Source organism: Mytilus galloprovincialis, chromosome 5 (genome assembly GCF_965363235.1).
Source record: "Mytilus galloprovincialis chromosome 5, xbMytGall1.hap1.1, whole genome shotgun sequence".
Lineage (NCBI taxonomy): Eukaryota > Metazoa > Mollusca > Bivalvia > Mytilida > Mytilidae > Mytilus > Mytilus galloprovincialis.
The window spans coordinates 68,359,514-68,382,500 of record NC_134842.1 but is presented as its reverse complement, the minus strand read 5'-3'; the positions used below and the strand labels follow the sequence as shown (position 1 = coordinate 68,382,500).

At 34.1% G+C, this 22,987-nt stretch overlaps 1 protein-coding gene and 1 pseudogene across 1 annotated transcript; one reads left to right on the top strand and one right to left on the bottom strand.

The window, feature by feature from the left end:
* Positions 1-613: 613 nt before the first annotated feature.
* LOC143076301 (uncharacterized) lies at positions 614-21,386 on the bottom strand. The gene is made up of 6 exons (XM_076252029.1): positions 21,038-21,386; positions 14,418-14,529; positions 13,518-13,681; positions 12,392-12,552; positions 5,359-5,555; positions 614-1,203 (listed from the first exon to the last, which is right to left on the bottom strand). The coding sequence occupies exons 1-6, from the start codon at positions 21,329-21,331 to the stop codon at positions 1,154-1,156; spliced, it is 978 nt and encodes a 325-aa protein (XP_076108144.1). The 5' UTR covers positions 21,332-21,386; the 3' UTR covers positions 614-1,153.
* Positions 15,302-16,769, top strand: LOC143076924 (uncharacterized; annotated as a pseudogene).
* Positions 21,387-22,987: the final 1,601 nt, after the last annotated feature.

The window sequence follows — 22,987 nt, the reverse complement described above, 5'->3', positions numbered from 1 at the left end:
TGCCAAGACGAAAATAAAATTAAAAGACGATGCAAAATAAAATAAAACTCTTAAGATAAGGTGAAAGTTTTATTCATAATAGTATCTGGTTTTGGAAGAATTGAGCAAGGAAGAACAAACGGACATGCGTACAGACGGACTGATAAACTGACAGATTGATCACTATGATCCCGCTATTTTATTAGATACAAATATAATTAAAAAAAGAACGTATGTGATATAGGCTTTGCTAATCGTTGAAGGCCGTACGGTGACCTATTATTGTAAATTTCTGTGTCATTTGGTTGCTTGTGGAAGGTTGTCTAATTGGCAATCATACCATTTTTTTTATATATAGACCAGTTACTGCTAAGGAACACCGAGTGTATATCAATTTCACGAAAAGAGGTGTAGGGTATACGTCAGTGAGAAAACAACCTAACCACACCAATAACCAACAGTATAAATTACTGGTTTTCGTCGGTCTAGTGATACCACCTAGGACTTTTAGTCAACAAAAAGGGGCATTCACCCAGTAATAGAAATACAAAATTTACAGATATAACATTTAATCTGAGGTAAATTTAGAACATTTCAAAATTAAAATGTATGGAACAATAAATGTAATAATATGTTTATTATTTACATGTTACATTCACCCAGTAAAAGAAATACAAAATTTACAGATATATCATTTAACCTGAGTTAACTATAAATCCACAAAGCTGACTAAATCTGCATTCTAAAACAGATTTGGGAAATGCACAATTTTTGCGCACGGAACGAATTAAATGTAGTAAGTTTAATTTTCCTTTTATGAATACATAGCAAAGTGTTGCAGAATCCTTCAAATATATTACTTAGTATTCAGCGACTTTGTTGACATGCAATATCTTTAATATGGTCATATTTATAAATGAACTGTTGAATTGAGATGTAAAGGGTTTTCTAGAAACGTTTTTTTTTGTAAAGGAAAGATAATATTTGAAATCCACGGACTCAGTTTCTGCATCAATTTCACTTTGAGAAAACACAATATAGATCAGCAGCCCCGGGTGAAATATTTTACCACGAAAGAAATATGTGTCAATATTTTCAAAGGTAAATACAAGTACAAGGTTTCAGTACTTGTTTATTTTTATCAGTCAAGATTCTTATAGCATGAATTTCCATTTTAAACCATCGAAATAGATATAATCATCATGTCAGCTACAGCATAGCTTCCTAAAATAGAAACAAACATTATTAAAACGAAAAAAAATATGAGTGAGATTTGAAGTAATCAAACGTTTGTCCCATCACCAAAGTACATGACATTGTGTATTATCCAACAATTCACACATGAATGACGAAAATTAGTGTATTAAATGTTACATTGACGTTCAAATATTCAGCGAATTTTTATTTAAATGCGTTAAACTTTTTTCATTCACGTACATAGTAATAAATTATCAAACACTTAAAAAAAATAAAAAGTTTGTTGCGTTCAGAGTGTTTTCCAATGTCAACCTTAACTGAAACTTTTAGAGCGGAGTAATTTCAATACTGTAACAAGACTTATGAAAACGTATACAATGGTATAGAGCTGTATCCCCAAAACGAACATAAAAAGGTATAACATTACATTTGCATCCAGTATCTGATACCTTATTTTTTGTCAATTTATCAACTGAAAATGAACGAAATAAATTTTTCACATCACAAGTACTGCTAATTAGATGAGAAAATTTAAAGGAGGCAATGTTTTTGTAACACAGTTATATTTCAATAAAGAAATACAAAGATTTGGTATGATTGTCAATAAGAGAACTATCCATCAGTCTGAGAGAACAAATGGCGTAGAAGTTAACAACTATCGGTAACCGTAAGGCCTTCAACAATGAGCAAAACCCACACTTTGGAATTAGCTATAAAAGGCCACAAAATGACAAATGTAAAACAATTCAAACAAGAAAACTAACGGCCTGATTTATGTACAAAACAATAATCGAAAAACAAATTTTGTTTACAGCAACAAACGACAACCACTGAATTACATGCTCCTGGATTGTGATAGGCATATACATGATGTGGCAGGATTAAATGTTCGAAATGACATCTTTTGCATGTAGTAAAATCCTTTAAGACCGGCTTTTTGTCTCTTATTGAGAGTTTCCTCATTGGCAATCATACTACATCTTCTTTTTTTTATATTGTCACACTTAGTGGCATATAACAAAGTGCCACACAATGTTCCCATATCTTAAATAGTTGATAGCATATTTGTAGCGATATCAAACTTTCAAACTTCGAGCAGCGGTATACTACTGTTGCCTTAATTTAGTGAGAAATTCCAATGACATTGATACAAGATTTCCAATGAGACTAACATTATACCTCGGACCATATAATACATGAGAATCTGGTATAATTATACGTAAGCCACATCAAATTCTACCAAGGCCAAGAATGATCATTGAACACTTTGGGGATCGCTTGAATAAATAATTAAAACTAAGTGCGTCTACAGCATTCGTCTCAACTCGGCCGATTCCGTATCCTCATCTAGAGGATAGAAGGAGAGTAGCAGATTCTACATCTTCGCTAGCCAAGGGTTACGATCCACTCCCGCTCTCTTCACCCTTGGCGGATTGAGAAACAATTTCGGAGACACAAGGTAAGGAATTTTATTGGTTGCAGTCGAAACTCGCTGCATCCAATCAAAAAGCGCCTATAACATGATCACGTGTAAATGTAGAAAGTGTTTGTAAACAATTGCCACGTGTTTATTGTGCAACAAGTCTTTACATCCCTAAACATACGACTATATTTAGTGACAACTTGAATGTTTTTAATCAACTTACAGAAGTTCCTGTGTATGTTTCATGCACATATGCATGAATATTGACGTATATTTCCATTTCCGGCTTCACCAAGTGTGTAGAATCTAGACGCTACCGTGTTTTTACCTCCAAATTGAAAAGTGCAAGTGCTACCATTGGTCAAGAATAATGGGCGTGACTTTAATTTTCCGATAGATGGCGCAACATTGTTATCACACATGTTGGCTCAATCTGCCAAGGGTGAAGAGAGCGGGAGTGGATCGTAACCCTTGGCTAGCGAAGATGCGGATTCTACCGAGGATTGCCGAATGGCGTCTACAGGTAAGGGGTAATTTCCGAACGGGATATGAACAATTGTGTCGACAATCTCTTTGTATGTATAACTCCAAACGGAGTTGACCAGCATTTTCGTATGGTAAGCATCCCATGCAAATATGACTTGATATAAGTTTGACAATGGCGTTAAACAACAACAATCAGTCAATCAATTAATCGATAATCACGTGGTGCCTATAATTATATCGATCCTTATCAAAATGTGAGGGCCCTCATGGGGTTTTTGATTATGTGATTACTTGGCCGTTTTTTTAATGATTATTTGATTATTAAGCCAAATATTTCATGATTATTTGATTACCTAGGACTGTATTTTTAGTTTATGATTATTTGATTACTAAAGATAAGCAAATATTTAATGATTATGTGATTATATTGGCAAAAAAATGGTGATTATGTGATTACTAGGACCCCCCCATGAGGGGCCTCAAATGTGATTGTGGTGTTGCTTATTGTTGAATATTCCTTAACCATGCAAATTTCCTCCATTACAAAAATAATGAAATAACATCAGAACTGGTGAACACTATTGCCCAAACAAAGAATGCACATTGTTAAATCTTCATCAATACATCGATGAATCTAAAGAAGTATAACAAAAATACCGAACACCAAAGCATATTCAAAAAAAGGAAGTCCATAACAACTGTCAAAATCAAACGCTGTCAAAAAAACGGAACAAGTGAAAAGCAAACTACCATATTATATTAAAATATGATTTAAGTTATCTAATATTTAACATATATACAGATAACATGGCATGTTTCATATCAGCCCCTTGTCAGCCCGAGAGCCGAAAGGCTCGAGAGCGATGATTTTGACAATTGACTGATAATAAGTCTGATATGTATAGATTAACGGGTTTTCTACACACTAATATCGTAAAATATCAGCCATGAACCACATTGTGAACCTTTTTGGCGAGTGAGCGCAGCAATTGAGTTAAAAAGTTTTACATTGTGTTGAACGGCTGATATTTTACGATATCTTTACGTAGAAAACCCGATTATCTTTTTATCGTTCTATTACTGGTCTTTTCTTTCTCCCTAATCAGTTTTACGCTTGACGAAAGCTTGATAACTTCTCCTTTCGCATTGTGACGTCGCTGATAACTTCTCCTCTAACATTGTGACGTCGCTGACAACTTCTCCTCTAACATTGTGACGTCGCTGATAATGCCTGGTCTCGTTTGGAAGTCTTAATATGAGAATTACGGAGAGACAGAGCAGGGTGATATAGGTGAAGGGAAGGGCGATAAGAAAAATGACATGTTAAAATGTTCTTGTTTTCATATACTTCAGCAGAAGACAGACAGACAAACCTTTTTATTAAAACTTGGAAAAATGCATTTATTCCATTATTTGTTTTGCATTTTAATAATATATTTTCCTGAATCTTAATATTTTTGTATCTTACTTAGTTGTGTTTTTCACTACAAACGAACCATTGCGGTGTATTTTTTCGGCATTTGCCAAACGACGTCGTAATGCACTGCAATAACGTTACAGAAAGGTTTGCGATAATAAACGGACGTCATATCACACGGCTAAGACAATTTCTACAAATTGATTGTTTTGAGTAAATGTATGGACAAATTATTTTTAAGAAGGGGTACAATTATACCAATATTTCATATAAGTATATGATAAAAAAAATAATATTATTAATTCTTCTATTTTAACAAATTTGATTCGTTTAGTAATGGTCACATGCTAAATTATATTTTCGAAGGTAGAGAGAAAACGGCGGATAGCAAAAACCATATTCAATTTGACCGGAAAAAAGCATATTGCACGGTTATTTTTAGAATATCTAAAAACCGATATAGTTTGTGACGTCATGTAATGAATTACAGGATATTGTTTAACGTTTTAAAAGAAATGATATCTGTGATCGATTATTTAACGAAAAAAAAACTTTAAATACATAAGTTTAAAAAAAAAGTAAATGAAATAACAGCTAATATGTTGTTATTGTCAAGGAGACAATGTAATATCTATAAAGTTCCAACAAATCTAAATGACGATTTTGATACAAACATGGCCGGAAATTAATAATATAACAAATATAGCCTTTGCATGAGGTCAATACAGGATATATCGACCCCAAGAAGTATATCGACCTCGGACTTCGTCCTCAGTCAATATACTTCTTTCAGGTCAATATATCCTTGTATCAATCTCATACAAAGGCTATATTTGTATAATATCGTCTGACTTACCTTCAAATTTAGTCAGTTGCTGATCGGGGCCATATAAAATGTATGGGTAGGCTTTCCCAGGTAGCCTATCATAATTACAAGCACGGACATTTGAATCAGATGTGTCAATCACTGCCATCCAAGCAATGTCGTTAGGACAACCACCATTATAATACGTGTTACTAATGAAGAAATGGCGGGCACCCCAGGTATCGTCACTATGTCAACAAAATAAAGAAAACTTATATTAAACGTTTTTTTTTTTTTTCAGTCATGTTTATTATGAAAAAAGTGAGTCATTTAGAAGTTTGAAACAAATTGTATATTTTTTTCTGATTTTTTTCTTTTTGCAACATTCTATTAAGTGAAATATCATTATAAAACAAAATACCCGCGGTTTGATTTCAAACAACTAATAACGACCACAAATAATGATGTGAACAATTACATCTTATAGGGCGACCGTCAAAAATGAGTAAACCCGTACAGTTTTGGTTATTAAGACATAAAAGGACCTGGTGTAAAAACGTTTAAAAATGGCAATAGCAAAATACCTACAACCTTAGTTATAATTTTCGATTTCGCTGCATTTCCGTCAAAAACTTTGGCTTTAAGCCCCAGTCCCACTAGACCACGATCGCACCACGCTCACCGCGATCTAAAATAAATTTAGATCGTGGTGAGGTCGCGGTATGAGCGGTATGAAAATGTTAATTTTCATTGCTTTCACGATGCTACTACGTCCTAATTACGCTTCAACAACGATCCCGCTACGATTAAACCACGTTCTCACCGCGCTTATTCTGCAACCTCACTACGCTTATAAAGATCTTTCTACGCTCTTCACGTTCTCACCACGACCATACCACGCGTTATCCGATTGCAACACTATCTTACTGCGATTATAGCACGTTCTTACCACGATTATACTACGTTCATACCGCGATCTTACTACGTTCTCAGCAATACCGTCAATATCGTGTTTCATATCAATATAGTTCCATTCCTTCTATTTCTGATTAAAACGGAGATTTCTCGGAAACAATACAGTCATGCCACCAAAATCTACTAGAACACGGGGGCGTGGTGGTAGAGGTTGATGTAGAGGCAGAGGGAGCAAAGTATGAACCCCATACTAAACTTCAAATAGTACACAAGAAACTAAAATTAAAAATAGTACAAGACTAACAAAGGTCAGAGGCTCCTAACTTGGGACAGGCGCAAAAATAGTGGGGTTAAACATGTTTGTGAGATCACAACCCTCCCCCTATACCTCTAGCCAATGAAGAAAAGTAAACGCATAACAATACGCACATTAAAATTCAGTTAAAGAAACGTCCGAGTCTGATGTCAGAAGATGTGACTAAAGAAAATAAACAAAATAACAATAATACATAAATAACAACAGACTACTAGCAGTTAACTGATATGCCAGCTCCAGACTTCAATTAAACTGATACTATACACATAAGTAGTATAATACTTGTCATCAAGAGATGTCGGAACGACCAATCAAACCTAAATTACAACCTATTGTTGGTCCAAAAAGCTCAAATGACGATATTTTAGTGAACGATAGCAGAGATGACACAGAGGTGTCAATATATATAGGAAGATGTGGTATGAGTGCCAATGAGGCAACTCTCAATCAACGTAAAAATCTATAAAAGTAAACCATTATAGGCCAAGGTACGGCCTTCAATACGGAGCCTTGGCTCACACCGAAAAGCACGCTATAAAGGGCCCAAAAAATACGGGAAGGATTGTGCCTGATGTTCATATGATGAAATCATAATCTTTCAGTCAGTTTAATTAAAGTCTGGAGCTGGCATGTCAGTTAACTGCTAGTAGTCTGTTGTTATTTATGTATTATTGTCATTTTGTTTATTTTCTTTGGTTACATCTTCTGACATCAGACTCGGACTTCTCTTGAACTGAATTTTAATGTGCGTATTGTTACACGTTTACTTTTCTACATTGGTTAGAGGTATAGGGGGAGGGTTGAGATCTCACAAACATGTTTAACCCCGCCGCATTTTTGCGCCTGTCCCAAGTCAGGAGCCTCTGGCCTTTGTTAGTCTTGTATTATTTTAATTTTAGTTTCTTGTGTACAATTTGGAAATTAGTATGGCGTTCATTATCACTGGACTAGTATATATTTGTTTAGGGGCCAGCTGAAGGACACCTCCGGGTGCGGGAATTTCTCCCTACATTGAAGACCTGTTGGTGACCCTCTGCTGTTGTTTTTTATTTGGTCGGGTTGTTGTCTTTTTGACACATTCCCCATTTCCATTCTCAATTTTATTTAAACGGGAAAAACCAACGGTCTAATCTATATAAAAACGAGAAGCATGGTTGAGCCGTTAGAGCAAATGGATAAATACATTCAGACAAACAAAATCTAGGGAGCTTTTTATATATTTTATGTGAAAATGACAATAATAATGATGGTCGTAGTGTGAACGTAGTAAGGTCGTGAGAAGAGCGTGACGAGGACAGCAAGGGCGTGATAGGATCGTACTATGGTCGTGAACAGCGTGGTAAAGTCGTAGTGGAAGCGTAGTTGGGTCGCGGTGAGAACGTGATGGTCGTAGTAAGGTCGTGATAACGTCGCTGTGAGATCGTAGCGCAATCTCTCCGAATAGAATCACGCTTTCGCTACGCTCTCGCTACGATTGTACAGCGACCTTTGCGATCTTACTACGATCTTAGTGCGCTCTCACTACGCTTTTACTACGACCTAATTTCGCCACGACCACACCACGATTGTTTTGAACATGTTCAAAGTTGGCCACGCTCTTCACGATCTTGAAGACCTCACCACGACCGTGGTACGACCTTACTGCGACCTACACGATCGTACCTCGATCATCAAAATTTGCATTTTTTTCACAGATCGTAGTGCGATCGTGGCCTAGTGGGACTGGGGTATTAGTGAACCTCTTTCGTGCGTTTAGGGGCATCGCCACTTCCGTTCCAATTTTGAGGGAGTGGGAGGAAATCTATGATGCTATATTGCACGAATTATTCAGCAAGTTGAGTTCTCATAATTGAATAAGTACTGTCATTAAGGAATTGTGATTAAGTAATTACGGAACAAACAATATGTCTAGTGTATCCTGCACAATGACGATCACTAAGACGCTTGATGAACGTTAATAGTGCATCGCTACAGACGATTTCCTCTTTTTGGTAAATGACGTCACGTATATATAGGCGCGCATAATTGACGAGTTTTCTTCCGGTTACGGACAAACTCGAAAATGGTCTATTTACAAATATGCCGACAATAACTCACGTCAACTACCAAAATCCGTACATTGATCATTTCCGTTCCGGAACTATTTACATTTACTCCATTAATGTAGAGTAGTATGTGGATCGGAACTGGAACTGACGGTGATATTTGTCAACTACTGTATCACAGGCTTAACACCGTGTTTAACTCCTCTAACCTAGGACAATGATGTAACAATCTACACACAACATAAAAGCAAACAACAAATGAACAGGGCTTGACTCTTCACAAGGAATACAAATGAAGGACAAAAGACACATTTTTAGACATAATTTTTCAAATATGACGTCATATTTGTGCTGTTTCAGAAATTCAAATGTCTGAATGACGTAATATTGTGCCTTTTCACCACTTCGTATGTGACGTCATTGACTTTTTGCGTTCAGGCCTGGACTGAGTCGGGTGTGTCTATTTTCTGTGTTGGTCTTCTATGTATTATGTATTCAGGTTTTGTTTTCAGTAATTAGTTAAGACGTCAGTTTTATCAGGTAAATCTTTTATATTCATTTGATAAAATTTACTGTTTACAATAGCATAAATTGTTCTATATATATGTTCTTATCACAAGCAAAAAACCCTAGCCGTATTTGGCACAACCTTTTTCAACTTTTGATCCTCAGAGCTGTACAACTTTGTACACCTTTTTTGACTTTCGAACTTTTATATCTGGGCGTCACTGGTAAGTCTTGTTTGGACGAGGCGCGTTTTTGACGTAATGAATTTTAAACCTGATGCCTTTTGTTATCTATTATTCATATGTTTCTATGCCTAATACGTTCTCCTATTTATTTGCACTGTAGTCCTGTATTATTATGTTGTCATTTTAATGTTATATTTAACAATGCCATCAAAGTGCGAGGTTTGGCATGCCACAAAACCAGGTTCAACCCACCATTTTTTTTTCTTTAAAAATGTCCTGTACCAAGTCAAGAAAATGGCCATTGTTATATCATAGTTCGTTTCTGTGTGTGTAACATTTTTACGTTGTGTTTCCGTTGTGTCGTTTGTTTTCTCTTATATTTGAGTGTGAATTAACATTACTGTAAGACGTGTCACGGCACTATTCTATCCCAAATTCATGTATTTGGTTTTGATGTTATATTGGTTATTTTTATCGGATTTTGTCTAATGTTTAGTCCGTTGCTGTGTGTGTTACATTTTAATGTTGTGTCGTTGTTCTCCTCTGATATTTAATGCGTTTCCCTCAGTTTTAGTTTGTTGCCCCGATTTTGTTTTTTGTCCATAGATTTATGAGTTTTGAACAGCGGTATACTACTGTTGCCTTTTTTTACCTAGTAGTCTAATGTAGTCGTTTGTAACAATCATTTTGATTCTCATGGCATCAATTGACAATTGAATGCAATACAATACAAGGAAATACAATAAATCCACCAGATGCTTATGAAAAAAGAAAATTATCTACGACTGAAGTGTCAATCGTCTAAATCCGTTTCCTTTTCTTGACCATTGCTTCTAAATGAAAAAAAAAAGCTGACAGCCTCTACACCATGCAACATGCTATTCCAAAGTTAATGAATACGTTAATCCGATTAATATCGTTTTATCCCGCCGATCTCTGACTAATCTCTTATTGCTACGTTTCCCGATATGCTATAGGCTGCAAGAATGCCCATAACAGTAAGAACTTGCTAGTGGGACAGTAAACCGTCCTATTTTGTTTACTCCTGCAAGATGAGTGATAATAATTAAAGATCGGAAATTGTAAAGGAAATTTGGTGTATCCATTGAACTTTCAACTTCTAGTACCCTAACTTTTATACTTCGCATGTGACGTGTTCAACGGAAAGGTTCATGAGAAGCACGTTAAAATCTAGAAGTAATAAAAGCAGAAAAAAAGCTGACATCTATTTAAAGTCGAGTTGAGAAATATCAGATACCAAGTGAGCTCACAACAAATGTGTTTATAGTTATGTGTATATAGTTATGTTCTTCTCATATCTTTTATGATGGTTTGATACTAAACCCCTAACGGGAGGGATTGTACTTGATAGTCATAATTTTCAATCTGTTTAATTTAGGTCTGGACCTGTAAAAATCTATTTATACAGTATTATATTCAAACATTTATCAATATCTTTCGAAATAACGAGCCCTATTGATTTTTATATCAGTTGGTCAAAGGTTTGCCTATGGCAAGCCGTTCTCGTCAAAACTATGTTTAAACCATTTTTCGAAAAAATTACACACTGAGAATTACAACAAAGCACACTGAGATTTAAAAACTTCAAACCGCACACTGAGATTTGAAAATTACACACTGAGAATTGAAAATTACACACTGAGAATTAAAAATTTACACACTGAGACTTCATAAAGACGCACTGAGATTACAAAAATGAAAAACGCACACTGAGAATTGAAAATTACACACTGAGAATTGAAAATTACACACTGAGATTTCAAAAAGACACACTGAGAATAAATAAACTGAAAACAAACACTGAGAATTTGAAATTACACACTGAGAATTTGAAATTACACACTGAGAATTTAAAATTACACACTGAGAATTTAAAATTACACACTGAGATTTGTGCGCACTTTTTATGCGCGCATATCTAATTAGCATACTTAATCTGAATCTATTACAAGCTTAAAACAACAAGGGGACAGAACTCGTTAGTCCTTCGATTTGGTTCCAAATTATTAATTAAAAAAACTTTAGAAATTCCCACTTACTCTTATTACAAAATATAACCAAACGGTGAAAAACTTTATCAAAATTATAAGAAAACATTGGAACAATCTGCAAAAGAATGCAGTGAAATTTTTACTCTCTCCTCTCGTCCAAGAAAAGTGTCTATTATAGCATATAAACGTAACAAAATTATAAAAGATTAACTAGCAAAATCAGGGAAACAGTTGGAAGACTTTTGAAAAGGGACCCATGTTTAATTACTGGTAGTAATGATCTGAATTATAGGCAACAAACTAACTTATGAATATAAGCGATGTTAAGTCTTGAAATTTATTACGAATGTTGGTTGAAGGAATCGCATTTCATTATAATGACAAGAGTTCTTGAGATCAAGGTATTAATCTGTTGAATTATTCATCTCTCATGAATATTCATTAGTAATTTGCATATTAATCTCAGTGTGTATTTTTGAAATCTCTGTGTGTAATTAACAATTCTCAGTGTGTGTTTTTCAATTTATTTCATCTCAGTGTGTCTTTTTAAAATCTCAGTGTGTAATTTTGAATTCTCAGTGTGAGTTTTTTATTTTTTTAAATCTCAGTGTGTAATTTCGATTTCTCAGTGTGTTATTTTAGGTTTTTAAATCTCAGGGTGTATTTTTTTTCGAAAAAAGGGTTTAAACATAGTTTTGACGAGAACGGCTTGCCATATCTGCCTATAAATTAATCATTACACTTGGGGTGAAATTTCGTTTTCGGACAATATATGTATAGTCACAAAATCGTGTTTCTACTAATCTTTGATGGGTTATGCATCTGTGGGTCAAGAAGATTACCTTTTTATCTGAAGTAAAAGTTTCAAAGGTAATAAAATCAATTGATAGATTGAGAATAAGAAAAATGTTGTTTTTTTTTTTTTTTTTAATATCTTTGAATCATATTTTTAATTATTACCAAGTCAGCATTAAACTTTTTGTCATTTTTTCTTTCTATGTTTTAAAATAGTTTTTGTTTTGCTTAAGTTCTCTTTTCTCTAGATCGATCAATCGATCGATCAAGTAATACGAGTTTTTTTTTTTATTTTTTTAGATTATTTACCCATCCATCGAGAAGATATTAAAGACCGACTGTTGATTCATATCGATGAATGAATTAGAACGTAGTCGATTCTTAGTGAACCAATCAGAACTTGTTGAACCGCGACCATCAAAATTAATCTCTACAGTTGGTTCTCCATTTCTGAACAGCTCGACTTTCACCTGAAATGAACATATTTCATAAGAAGTATTATAGCTGCTTTGAGTTGCTGGTTATTCGTTGCCATATAAACACATATCTATCTTTTAAAAATTCAATGATAACAAAGCGTTAGTATATACTAAATTGAATCTTTTAACTTGACATTGGTAGCATACGTTATATTTCATGTACCTGAAGCATGCCTCTGGACGCGGGTATTTCTCGCTGTTTTGAAAACTTATTGTGACCTTGGCTTGGGTTTCAGTCGTGTTGTTGTCTCTTTGACACATTCCCCGTTTCCATTCTCAATTTTATCAAGTATCATATCCATGTGAAAGGTGAGGGACCAAAATGGATGTGTACCTCTTTAAAGGTTCATCATAACAAATGGACAAATATGGCCGTATTTTCACCTCAAACACTACTCTGTGTACAGACTTACCTGTGCTGTTTGGAAAGTTTTAAGGCCTAGCATCCACTAGATATATAAAAGTTATATGCATTTTGTGGTTTTTGATGGGCATTTTTTTTCCTTTCAGCAGAAGGTGTAAAAATGAACAAACACCTGAATTACTTTGATACTGTCCACACACTGTCTCATATAAACTCTTTAACTCACCGGTAGTTGTGAAGATACCTGTTGTCCATGTCAATAAAGGACAATCAAAACAATACAACCCGGTTTTTTTTACCTGAGGGAGCATCTCAACGTTGTACCACAACTTTGTTAATTTTCACACCTTATGCATGAAGGAAAAAAATGCCCATCAAAATCCAAAAGAGATTTTATCCTTTTGAAGCACAAAATGCATTTAAAATTTATATATCTAGTGGATGCTAGGCATTAAAACTTTTCCAATTTTACAGGTAAGTCTGTAGTCAGAGTAGTTTTTGGCATGTAAATACATCCATATTTGTCCGTTTGTTATGATGAACCTTAAGTATTCAATTATCTATAAGGATCTATAAGGTGTATGCTATTTACCTGGTCAATAAGTGATCCATCCCATTTGTCAATCATAGTACTTCTAAGGTGTCGATTGGAACACGACTTTCCAAAGTCTATGTTCAATCCCAAACTTGCATATTTCCATGTGTCCAGTATTGACTGGTGATTTCCAGAGCATGCAACAAATATCCTTTGGAAATCTGTAGAAAGGGAGAGAAAAGGTTATTTTTTGATTTGTTGTTTTATAATTATTGATACATTTACAAAGAATATCTTTGAAATAATTGTCCTTTGACAGAAATATTAGGTAATTCTATTTTAACGAATCTTGTTCAAAAATAAAGAACTGATGCATGAACCAAACTTTTATAATGGCTAATTAATTCAAAGCCACTAGACCGTGGCTAGGAGGCACAGTCGCAAAATAATGGGCAAACCGATAAGCACTAATAGTAATGCTTTTTTATACAAAATATCAATGATTAATCACAAATTGTTCCTATCAAAATAACTCAACCAGAAAACTTAACAACTGTTGACGCCGTCATCGAATCCGACGCTTCTTAAACGTGCAACCAGTATGACTATATAGCAACAAAATAGTAGTGTTCGGTATTTGTTTTTATAAATTTACAAAATCAATACATTCTATATCATATATAATCTATTAATATAATTTCACTGAATATTATAAAATTACAACGCACAGCATTGAGGTAAGATAATTTAGTGATTTGGCTAGCTATAAAACGTTTTCAATTTTCCTTGGAGTTCATTATTTCTATTCTTTTATTTTTAACAAAGCTATATTGCTGACCAAGTTGTGAAAAATGGCCCGAACAGATTGTCTCAATGTAAATAAACTCATCATAGATACCAGGACTAAATTTAGTATATACGCCAGACGCGCGTTTCGTCTACAAAAGACTAACTTACTATTTTCATGAAACTGTGGTGTAAACCAGGGGAAGCACTTGTAAGCCGTCCCCTTTGGCATGCATACTTCATTAGGTTTACAGTCATGTCCTTTACATGGACCAGCTAGATTCTGAAAATTGAAACGAAAATAAATTACAAATGAATGCAATTGGACCTCATTTACAGATAACATCATTTAGGCCTTGAGATGAAGTTTATGTTTACAGATAACATCATTTAGGCATTGCGATGAAGTTTATGTTTACAGATAACATCATTTAGGCATTATGATTAAGTTTACAGATAACATCATTTAGGCATTATGATTAAGTTTATGTTTACAGATAACATCATTTACGCATTGCGATGAAGTTTACGTTTACAGATAACATCATTTACGCATTGAGATGAAGTTTGTGTTTACAAATAATGTCGTTTAAGCCTTTACATGAAGTTCATGTTTTCTGATATTTTATCTTTTAGGCCTTGGCATGTAAATCAAGTTAAACGATAATATCGTGTAAGCCTTGGCATGTAGTTCATGTTTATACTACACTAGTACTATTTGAGCAGTCAAAATGCGTTGACTGTATATTTCTATGTCATATACAGCCACTGGCCCGATTACTTTTGTCCTCATGAATATTCAAATAGTAGAGCCGACACTATATCTGATTATTCATGATGACCTCTTCAACCTGTCATTGGTTTTAAGGTATACAAAGAAGCGTGGAATGGCTCAAACTTATTTCTTTTACATGTACAATTGTTGGAAACATAATCCTTGTTAATATTTTTTGTTTAAAACCTATAAATCATTATGTTTTATGCTTATTGTAAATATTTTAGTACATACTCAAAGGAATCCGTTCACTATCGATTGGTTTCAACTGGTAATATACATGCCATTGTGTTGTATATTTCTCAGCAAGATATGAGGCCTTTTTCAAGGGGGATTTCACCCAATATTTGAATCGAATAAATAACAATAACACAACCAACAATTAAAATGTTTTTTAAAATGCAGTATACAGACAATAATAGTGTATTGACTTGACATATCAACGATATAAGGATTCGTCCCGAAACGGGGGGGGGGGGGGGAAGCTCGGTAGAGCCAGGCATTTTACCCGTTTCTAACCTCGTCCTTATATATATATATCGTTGATATGTCAAAACACTATTATTGTCTATTAAAAGATAATATCGTTTATGCCTTGACATGTTGTTCATGTTTACAGATTATATCGTTATAGACCTTGACATGTTATTCATGTTTACAGATTATATCGTTATAGACCTTGACATGTTGTTCATGTTTACAGATTAGATCGTTATAGACCTTGACATGTTGTTTGTTTACAGATTATATCGTTATAGACCTTGACATGTTGTTCATGTTTACAGATCATATCGTTATAGACCTTGACATGTTGTTCATGTTTACAGATCATATCGTTATAGACCTTGACATGTTGTTCATGTTTACAGATTATATCGTTATAGACCTTGACATGTTGTTCATGTTTACAGATCATATCGTTATAGACCTTGACATGTTGTTCATGTTTACAGATCATATCGTTATAGACCTTGACATGTTGTTCATGGTTACAGATTATATCGTTATAGACCTTGACATGTTGTTCATGTTTACAGATCATATCGTTATAGACCTTGATATGTTGTTCATGTTTACAGATCATATCGTTATAGACCTTGACATGTTGTTCATGTTTACAGATCATATCGTTATAGACCTTGACATGTTGTTCATGTTTACAGATCATATCGTTATAGACCTTGACATGTTGTTCATGTTTACAGATCATATCGTTATAGACCTTGACATGTTGTTCATGTTTACAGATCATATCGTTATAGACCTTGACATGTTGTTCATGTTTACAGATCATATCGTTATAGACCTTGACATGTTGTTCATGTTTACAGATCATATCGTTATAGATTGACATGTTGTTCATGTTTACAGATCATATCGTTATAGACCTTGACATGTTGTTCACGTTTACAGATCATATCGTTATAGATCTTGACATGTTGTTCACGTTTACAGATCATATCGTTATAGACCTTGACATGTTGTTCATGTTTACAGATCATATCGTTATAGACCTTGACATGTTGTTCATGTTTACAGATCATATCGTTATAGACCTTGACATGTTGTTCATGTTTACAGATCATATCGTTATAGACCTTGACATGTTGTTCATGTTTACAGATCATATCGTTATAGACCTTGACATGTTGTTCATGTTTACAGATCATATCGTTATAGACCTTGACATGTTGTTCATGTTTACAGATTACATCGTTATAGACCTTGTAATTCGTGTCTACAGTTAATGTCTTTTAGGTCTCGACATGTAGTTCATGTTTTCAAAAATTTCGTTTTGTACTTGAAATGTAGTTTATGTTTTAAGATTTTTCGTTTTGTCATGACATGACAGGTCATGTTTTAAAAAAAAAACGTTTTTTCCTTGGCATGTACATTTGCAGGTAATGTTTTCAGATATTTTGTTTTGTCCAAGACATTTCGGTGGTCATGTTTTTATATACTTCGTTTTATCCTTGACATGCAGTTCATGTTTTCAAATATTTCGTGTTGTACTTAACATGTATAATTTATATAAAAAAAGAAGATATGATATGATTTTCAATGAGACAACTTTCCAGAAGAGACCAAAATGACACAGAAATTAACAATTATAGGTCAACGTACGGCCTTCAACAATAAACAAAGCCCATACCGCATAGTCAGCTATAAAAGGTCCCGAAATGACAATGTAAAACAATTCAAACAAGAAAACTAACGGCTTTATTTATGTACAAAAGATGAACGAAAAACAAATATGTAACACATAAACAAACCACAACCACTGAATTACAGGCTCCTGACTTGGGACAGGCACATACATACATAATGTGGCAGGGTTAAACATGTCAGAGGGATCCCAACCCTCCCGCTAACATGTAGTTAATATTTTCAGACATTTCATTTTGTCCTTACCATTTAGATCATGTTTTCATATATTTCCTATGTCCTTGAAATGTAGTTCTTTTTTCAAATATTTCGTTTTGTCCTTGAAATGTAGTTCATGTTTACAGATATTTCGTTTTGTCCTTGACATGTAGGTCATGTTTACAGAAATTTCGTTTTGTCCTTGACATGTTCATTTGTAGGTCATGATTTCAGATATTTCGTTATGTCCAAGACATGTAGGTCATGTTTTCAGATATTTAGTGTTGTTCTTGACATGTTATTTAGTTCATGTATTCACATATTACTTTTTGTCCTTGACGTGTAGTTCATGTTTTCAGATACTTCGTCTTGTCCTTGCCATGTAGATAATATTTTCCTATATTTCGTTTTGTCCTTGACATATAGGTCATGTTTTAAGATATTTTGTTTTGTCCTTGACATGTAGTTCATGTTTTCAGATACTTCATCTTGTCCATGACATGTAGTTCATGTTTTCAGATATTTCGTTTGCTCCTTGACATGTAAGTCATGTTTTCAGAAATTCAGTTTTGTCCTTTACATGTACATTTGTAGTTCATGTTTTCAGATATTTAGTTTTGTCCTTGACATGTTATTCAGTTCATGTTTTCAGATATTTCGTGTTGTCCTTGACATGTAGTTCATGTTTTCATATACTTCGTGTTGTCCATGACATTTAGGTCATGTTTTCAGATATTTTGTTTTGTCCTTGACATATAGGTCATGTTTTCAGATATTTTGTTTTGTCCTTGACATGTAGTTCATGTTTTAGATATGTTGTTTTTCCTTGACACGTAGGTCATAATTACAGATTTACCATCTGTAATTTAGTAGAATGAGTTCCATTCATAAAAGGTTACGTGTATTTTGAAGTAGGCCTGGAAAACTATTTAAGCAGTCAGGTATTTTTTTAAATAATAGGTTAGAAATTATTTATATTTAATAATCTGCTTATCTTAATTTGTGGTTTACCAATGGTAAAAGCAGGAACAAAAACTCAAAATACTACGAGTAAACCTTACATTTCAGTTAGAATTGGACCGGTACTTTCAGAGTAGGATACTTAGTGATCGCAATAGCTTCCATGTCCTGCAGAATAAGGTAGTGTAATAACACAATATGTATATTTATTTTATACGTTCCTTTACAACAGATAATTTAGCTAATCTGCATTCATTTGCATCTTCATTCCTAATATATCATGTACTGTGTACTACTCTAGATTCTACTGACGGGGAAAGGTAACACTAGGCCACCGAAAGCTGATTGTTTTCAGTCTAGGTGGACAAGTGGTATATAGCGCTCAACACAGTACAGGCGGTGTTGTTACGATATCACAATAGCATGTGTTAAAATGCCGGCGAGTACGGCTAAACAAGTGACAACTCTACATTCATCCATTGGATCACCACTGAAGGTGATACACTGCTGAAAACACATTTATTTCATTACTCCTCTAAATATCAGTACAACAATGTTAAATCTGCAAATTTGCGACAGCAACTTTTAGTTCTTCCCTCGTCAGAATCCTAACTCATGCCATTGGGATATCGAGATTACACACCCTGCACCGTGTCTATCGCATTCGACCACTCAGTGACTTAGACTGAACTTAAATATATAAATATATGTTCTAGACCGTATGAGTATTTGAACCGTACGCGTATAGACAAAATTGAGAAAAAAATACCCCTTCAAAATTGCAGTAATATGTTTACACTTTAATAGCATCTCACATGCATTATCATCATGTATCACTGATAAAGAAAATTTATACTGTGACCATGGACATATATATTGTTAGATATACTGTTCCCAGCTGTCACATATTCTATTGGATTTTGACATTAAAATTTGTCAAAAAGTAATTTTGAGTTTCTGTATAAACTATTTTCTGATTCTGCTATTTCTTTCTTTTACATATATATCTTTTGGTTTTCAATTCTAGTGTTTAAATTCATTTACCATGCATACACACTGGCGGATCTAGAAATTTTCATAAGTGGGGGCCCACTGACTGCCTAAGAGGGGCCCGCTCCAGTCACGCTTCAATGATTAGCTATATAAGAAACCAAATGTTTTCCCAAAAAGGGTGGACCCGGGCAACTGCCCCCGCCTCTTGATAGATGTATTCTGTCACCTGTCTGTATTTTTTTGTAGTTGATCGCCAAAACCCGGAATTACAATTATCCGCTTCCGGAACTACACTTATCCGCTTCCAGAATTACACTTATCCGCTTCACGGCAGCCATAGTTATTGTGTTTACAATGTTGATTTTGTCAATCAGATACGATTTTACTCGAATTTACCCATTATTTGTCGGCGACTTTCTGTATAAAGCTAGCGGTTGAACAAAATAAACATCGCAGTCACGAATAATATTGATGAAAATAAGTGTTTTATAGATCGTTTATTTGGAGACTTTGGTGAAAAGGTTTGCAAAGTTCTTATTTTCTTTCAAGTTGAAATGTGACTACGTCGGGCGTAGCTAGCTTTAGTAACCAAGTCGAAATTCCGCTTGCAAAAGTGGAAGGTCGCAGACCTCGGACCACCGCTAATTTGCACCCTTCCTCCAAATTGAAAAGATACGAAAATTTCGTCTACTAGTTTGAAATTGCCGCCAACAGCATGAACAGTTGAATTTGTTAAATTATAAGAGTACTGACGTAGTACTACGTTTTGATAACAAACAATATCCCTACGACTTTTGCCATTTGGGAAATCTAAACTATTTGTCTTAAGAGATTTTCGGCGGTTAAATATTTCATGAAATTGTTCTTTGACATCTTATCCAAAAGCACATTTCATAATAAACTACACAAGTATTCCTAATGAGCTCTACATACTTCCTATGTGTAACTTCAAAACTTTTGGATGATTCGACGATCATTTAAGTTTTTCTGGTCATATTTTTTGTAATCCAGAATAAAAAGTATTTAAAAAGTGTTCAATTTAGTTATATATAACATAGAAGTCAGCTAGATAATACTAATGGCAAGTATTTAAGCATTTATTGGATGGAACACAAATATATGGTGCTCGCATAATGCAGCTTAACTGCATAAAAATGCAAATGCAAAGGAACATGAATGAACTGCAAACATGTAAATGTAAAAAATGTTACGTTATTCGTGGTAGCAAGTGTCACCTTGGGCGGGAGTACCAAAAATAGGATTCAGATATACAATTAAAAAACTATTTAATTTCAATTGTTCGTTTGTTCATTTTATCTATCTAATTGTAATAATAACAATTTTTAAAACTAAAAATTAAGATTGTGATAAATATTTGTTTAAATTTAATCCAAATGATCCAAAGCATGTATGGTCAGCTCGTATTGGGCCGTACGCGTACAAAAAATGTATACTCATACAGTCCGAACGTACGCGTATGGTCGGACCGTACGCGAGTATACGTATACGGTCCGGACCGTACGCGTACGGTCCAAATACTCATATGGTCTGGAATATATATATATATATCTATAGTACTGTGTATCACTGCCAAAACAACAAGTTAATGTTTTTATAACGTTTAAAATTGTTCTTGTTATTGATATATATGAGAGAATAATTTTACATAGATTTAATAAAAAAAAAATATTGTATTCACCTTTGGAAACGTTGAGGCAGCGGCAAAGCTATTTCCAACACTCTCAATAAGTTCATCATTACATTCCCCTGGTTCACCATAGTTTATCTGGCAAGTTTTGTTCAATGCAATAAAATTAATAGATTTGCACGCTTGTACTCTAGAACAATACTGGGCGCATATTGACCACATCGGCATTGATATCTCAAACAGTACATGATTTTGATATATTTTGTCCGTTTGTTTTTTTATAACAACTATTTCACATAAAATCCATGCAAAAAGGACAATAAATGAGAAGGTTAGAAGATACATTTTGTTGCAAATGAACTATATTGAAATATAGATTTGATTCTTGCTTATTCTTGTAACCGCGCAGGCTGTGTTTTTAACAACAGATACACTCAATATAGATACCGGGATTACACGTTTGTTCACCAGACATGCGTATTTGCGCCGATAAATGTTTTCAATGAGATCATTGATATGTAGTTATTCATGTTTATCTTCATTTTGATCAAGTAATTATCGATATGCTTTTCTGTGTTCGTTACAAATCCCCAACAAAGAACCTCATTAATGATATATACCAGGATTACAATAATGTTTTCAGTTGCCTTTGAAAAAGATGTAATTTCAGTTTCAGCAACATGACAAAGACCTACGCAACGACCAAACTACTATAAAATTGATGAAAAATTTTGAAAACAAAACTTTGCATTTTTACATTCCTTTGCAGAGCCATTACTATACTCACATACACATGTATTATTAAAGATGATATAATTAAAAAAAAAGTTTTAATGGGAATGATAATAATCAATTATAACGATTTTAATAAAAAAAAGTTTCTACTTTTGCTGTTCTACAAAGAGCATATGTCTCTAGAGAATATTAATAACATAAATAAAGACAACAGTAGTAAACCGCTGTTCTAAAGTCATAAATCGATTGAGAGAAAACATGGAAAACAAATCCAGGTTACAAACTAAAACCGAGAGAAACACATCAACTATAAGAGGAAAACAACGAAACAACAGAAACACTGAAGTGCAACAAAAATAAAATGCTTCGCTGAGCGCAGCCTGGTACGACCACGGAGGTCGAACCCTGAACAGTTGGGACAGGTTTTGACACAATTTTCAAGCTTGATGCTGTCTGCATTTGGATTGTAGATCAACGTTTTGACATAATATAGGTTTCTGACAAATATAAATGTAGTCCAATGTCTTACAGATCTGTTGCACAATACTGTGCAATTGAAGATTTCTTCTTGAAACATTTTAAAAATTTGAAATTTTGAAATTTTGAAAAAAAATATGAACTCCTTAAAACCATTGGAAAACACCCCCCCCCCTCCCCCAACTTTTTGAATCCCCCTTGAACTAATTACCCTAAACTGAGTCCCAGCCTTTCATTTGTAGTATGGAACATTGTAGTACAATATCAGAAAGATCCATACACTTAAACACTTGATTTTTGGGCCGTAATTCCTGCATGTTTGGGGCTAATTAACACCAGTCTTCCCTTTGTGACATGGAACCTTGTGGTATAATGTCAAAGAGATCCATACACGTACACACAATTATTGGCAGAAACTACAAACATGCTTCTTCTAATTATACAAGCCCTTATTTCCTAAAATTATGGCACCATAACCCCCAAACTAGATCCAACCTTCCTTTTTTACTATAAATATTCTTTAAAAACAATAATAAAATTATAATGGTGCTTTGAAAAAGAAGAGTGCATACGCTGAAATGTCTCGCCTTCTTTACTAATCATTGATATTATGTTGATACTCCTAAATATAAAGCTTTATTACAACTGTCACATAAACTTAGCATTAACCAAGAAAACTAAACATTGACCAATGAACCATGAAAATGAGGTTAAGGTCAGATGAACCATGCCAGACAGGCATGTACAGCACACAATTCTTCTTTACAACAAATATAGTTGATCTATTGC

Coding starts and splice junctions, on each gene's coding strand:
- LOC143076301 (XM_076252029.1), bottom strand. CDS start 21,331: ATGTATCTTCTAACCTTCTCATTTATTGTCCTTTTTGCATGGATTTTA. Junction 14,530..21,037: donor CTGCCTCAACGTTTCCAAAG/GTGAATACAATA, acceptor TTCAATTTTCAG/AATCTAGCTGGTCCATGTAA. Junction 1,204..5,358: donor GCAACTGACTAAATTTGAAG/GTAAGTCAGACG, acceptor TTTCTATTTTAG/GAAGCTATGCTGTAGCTGAC.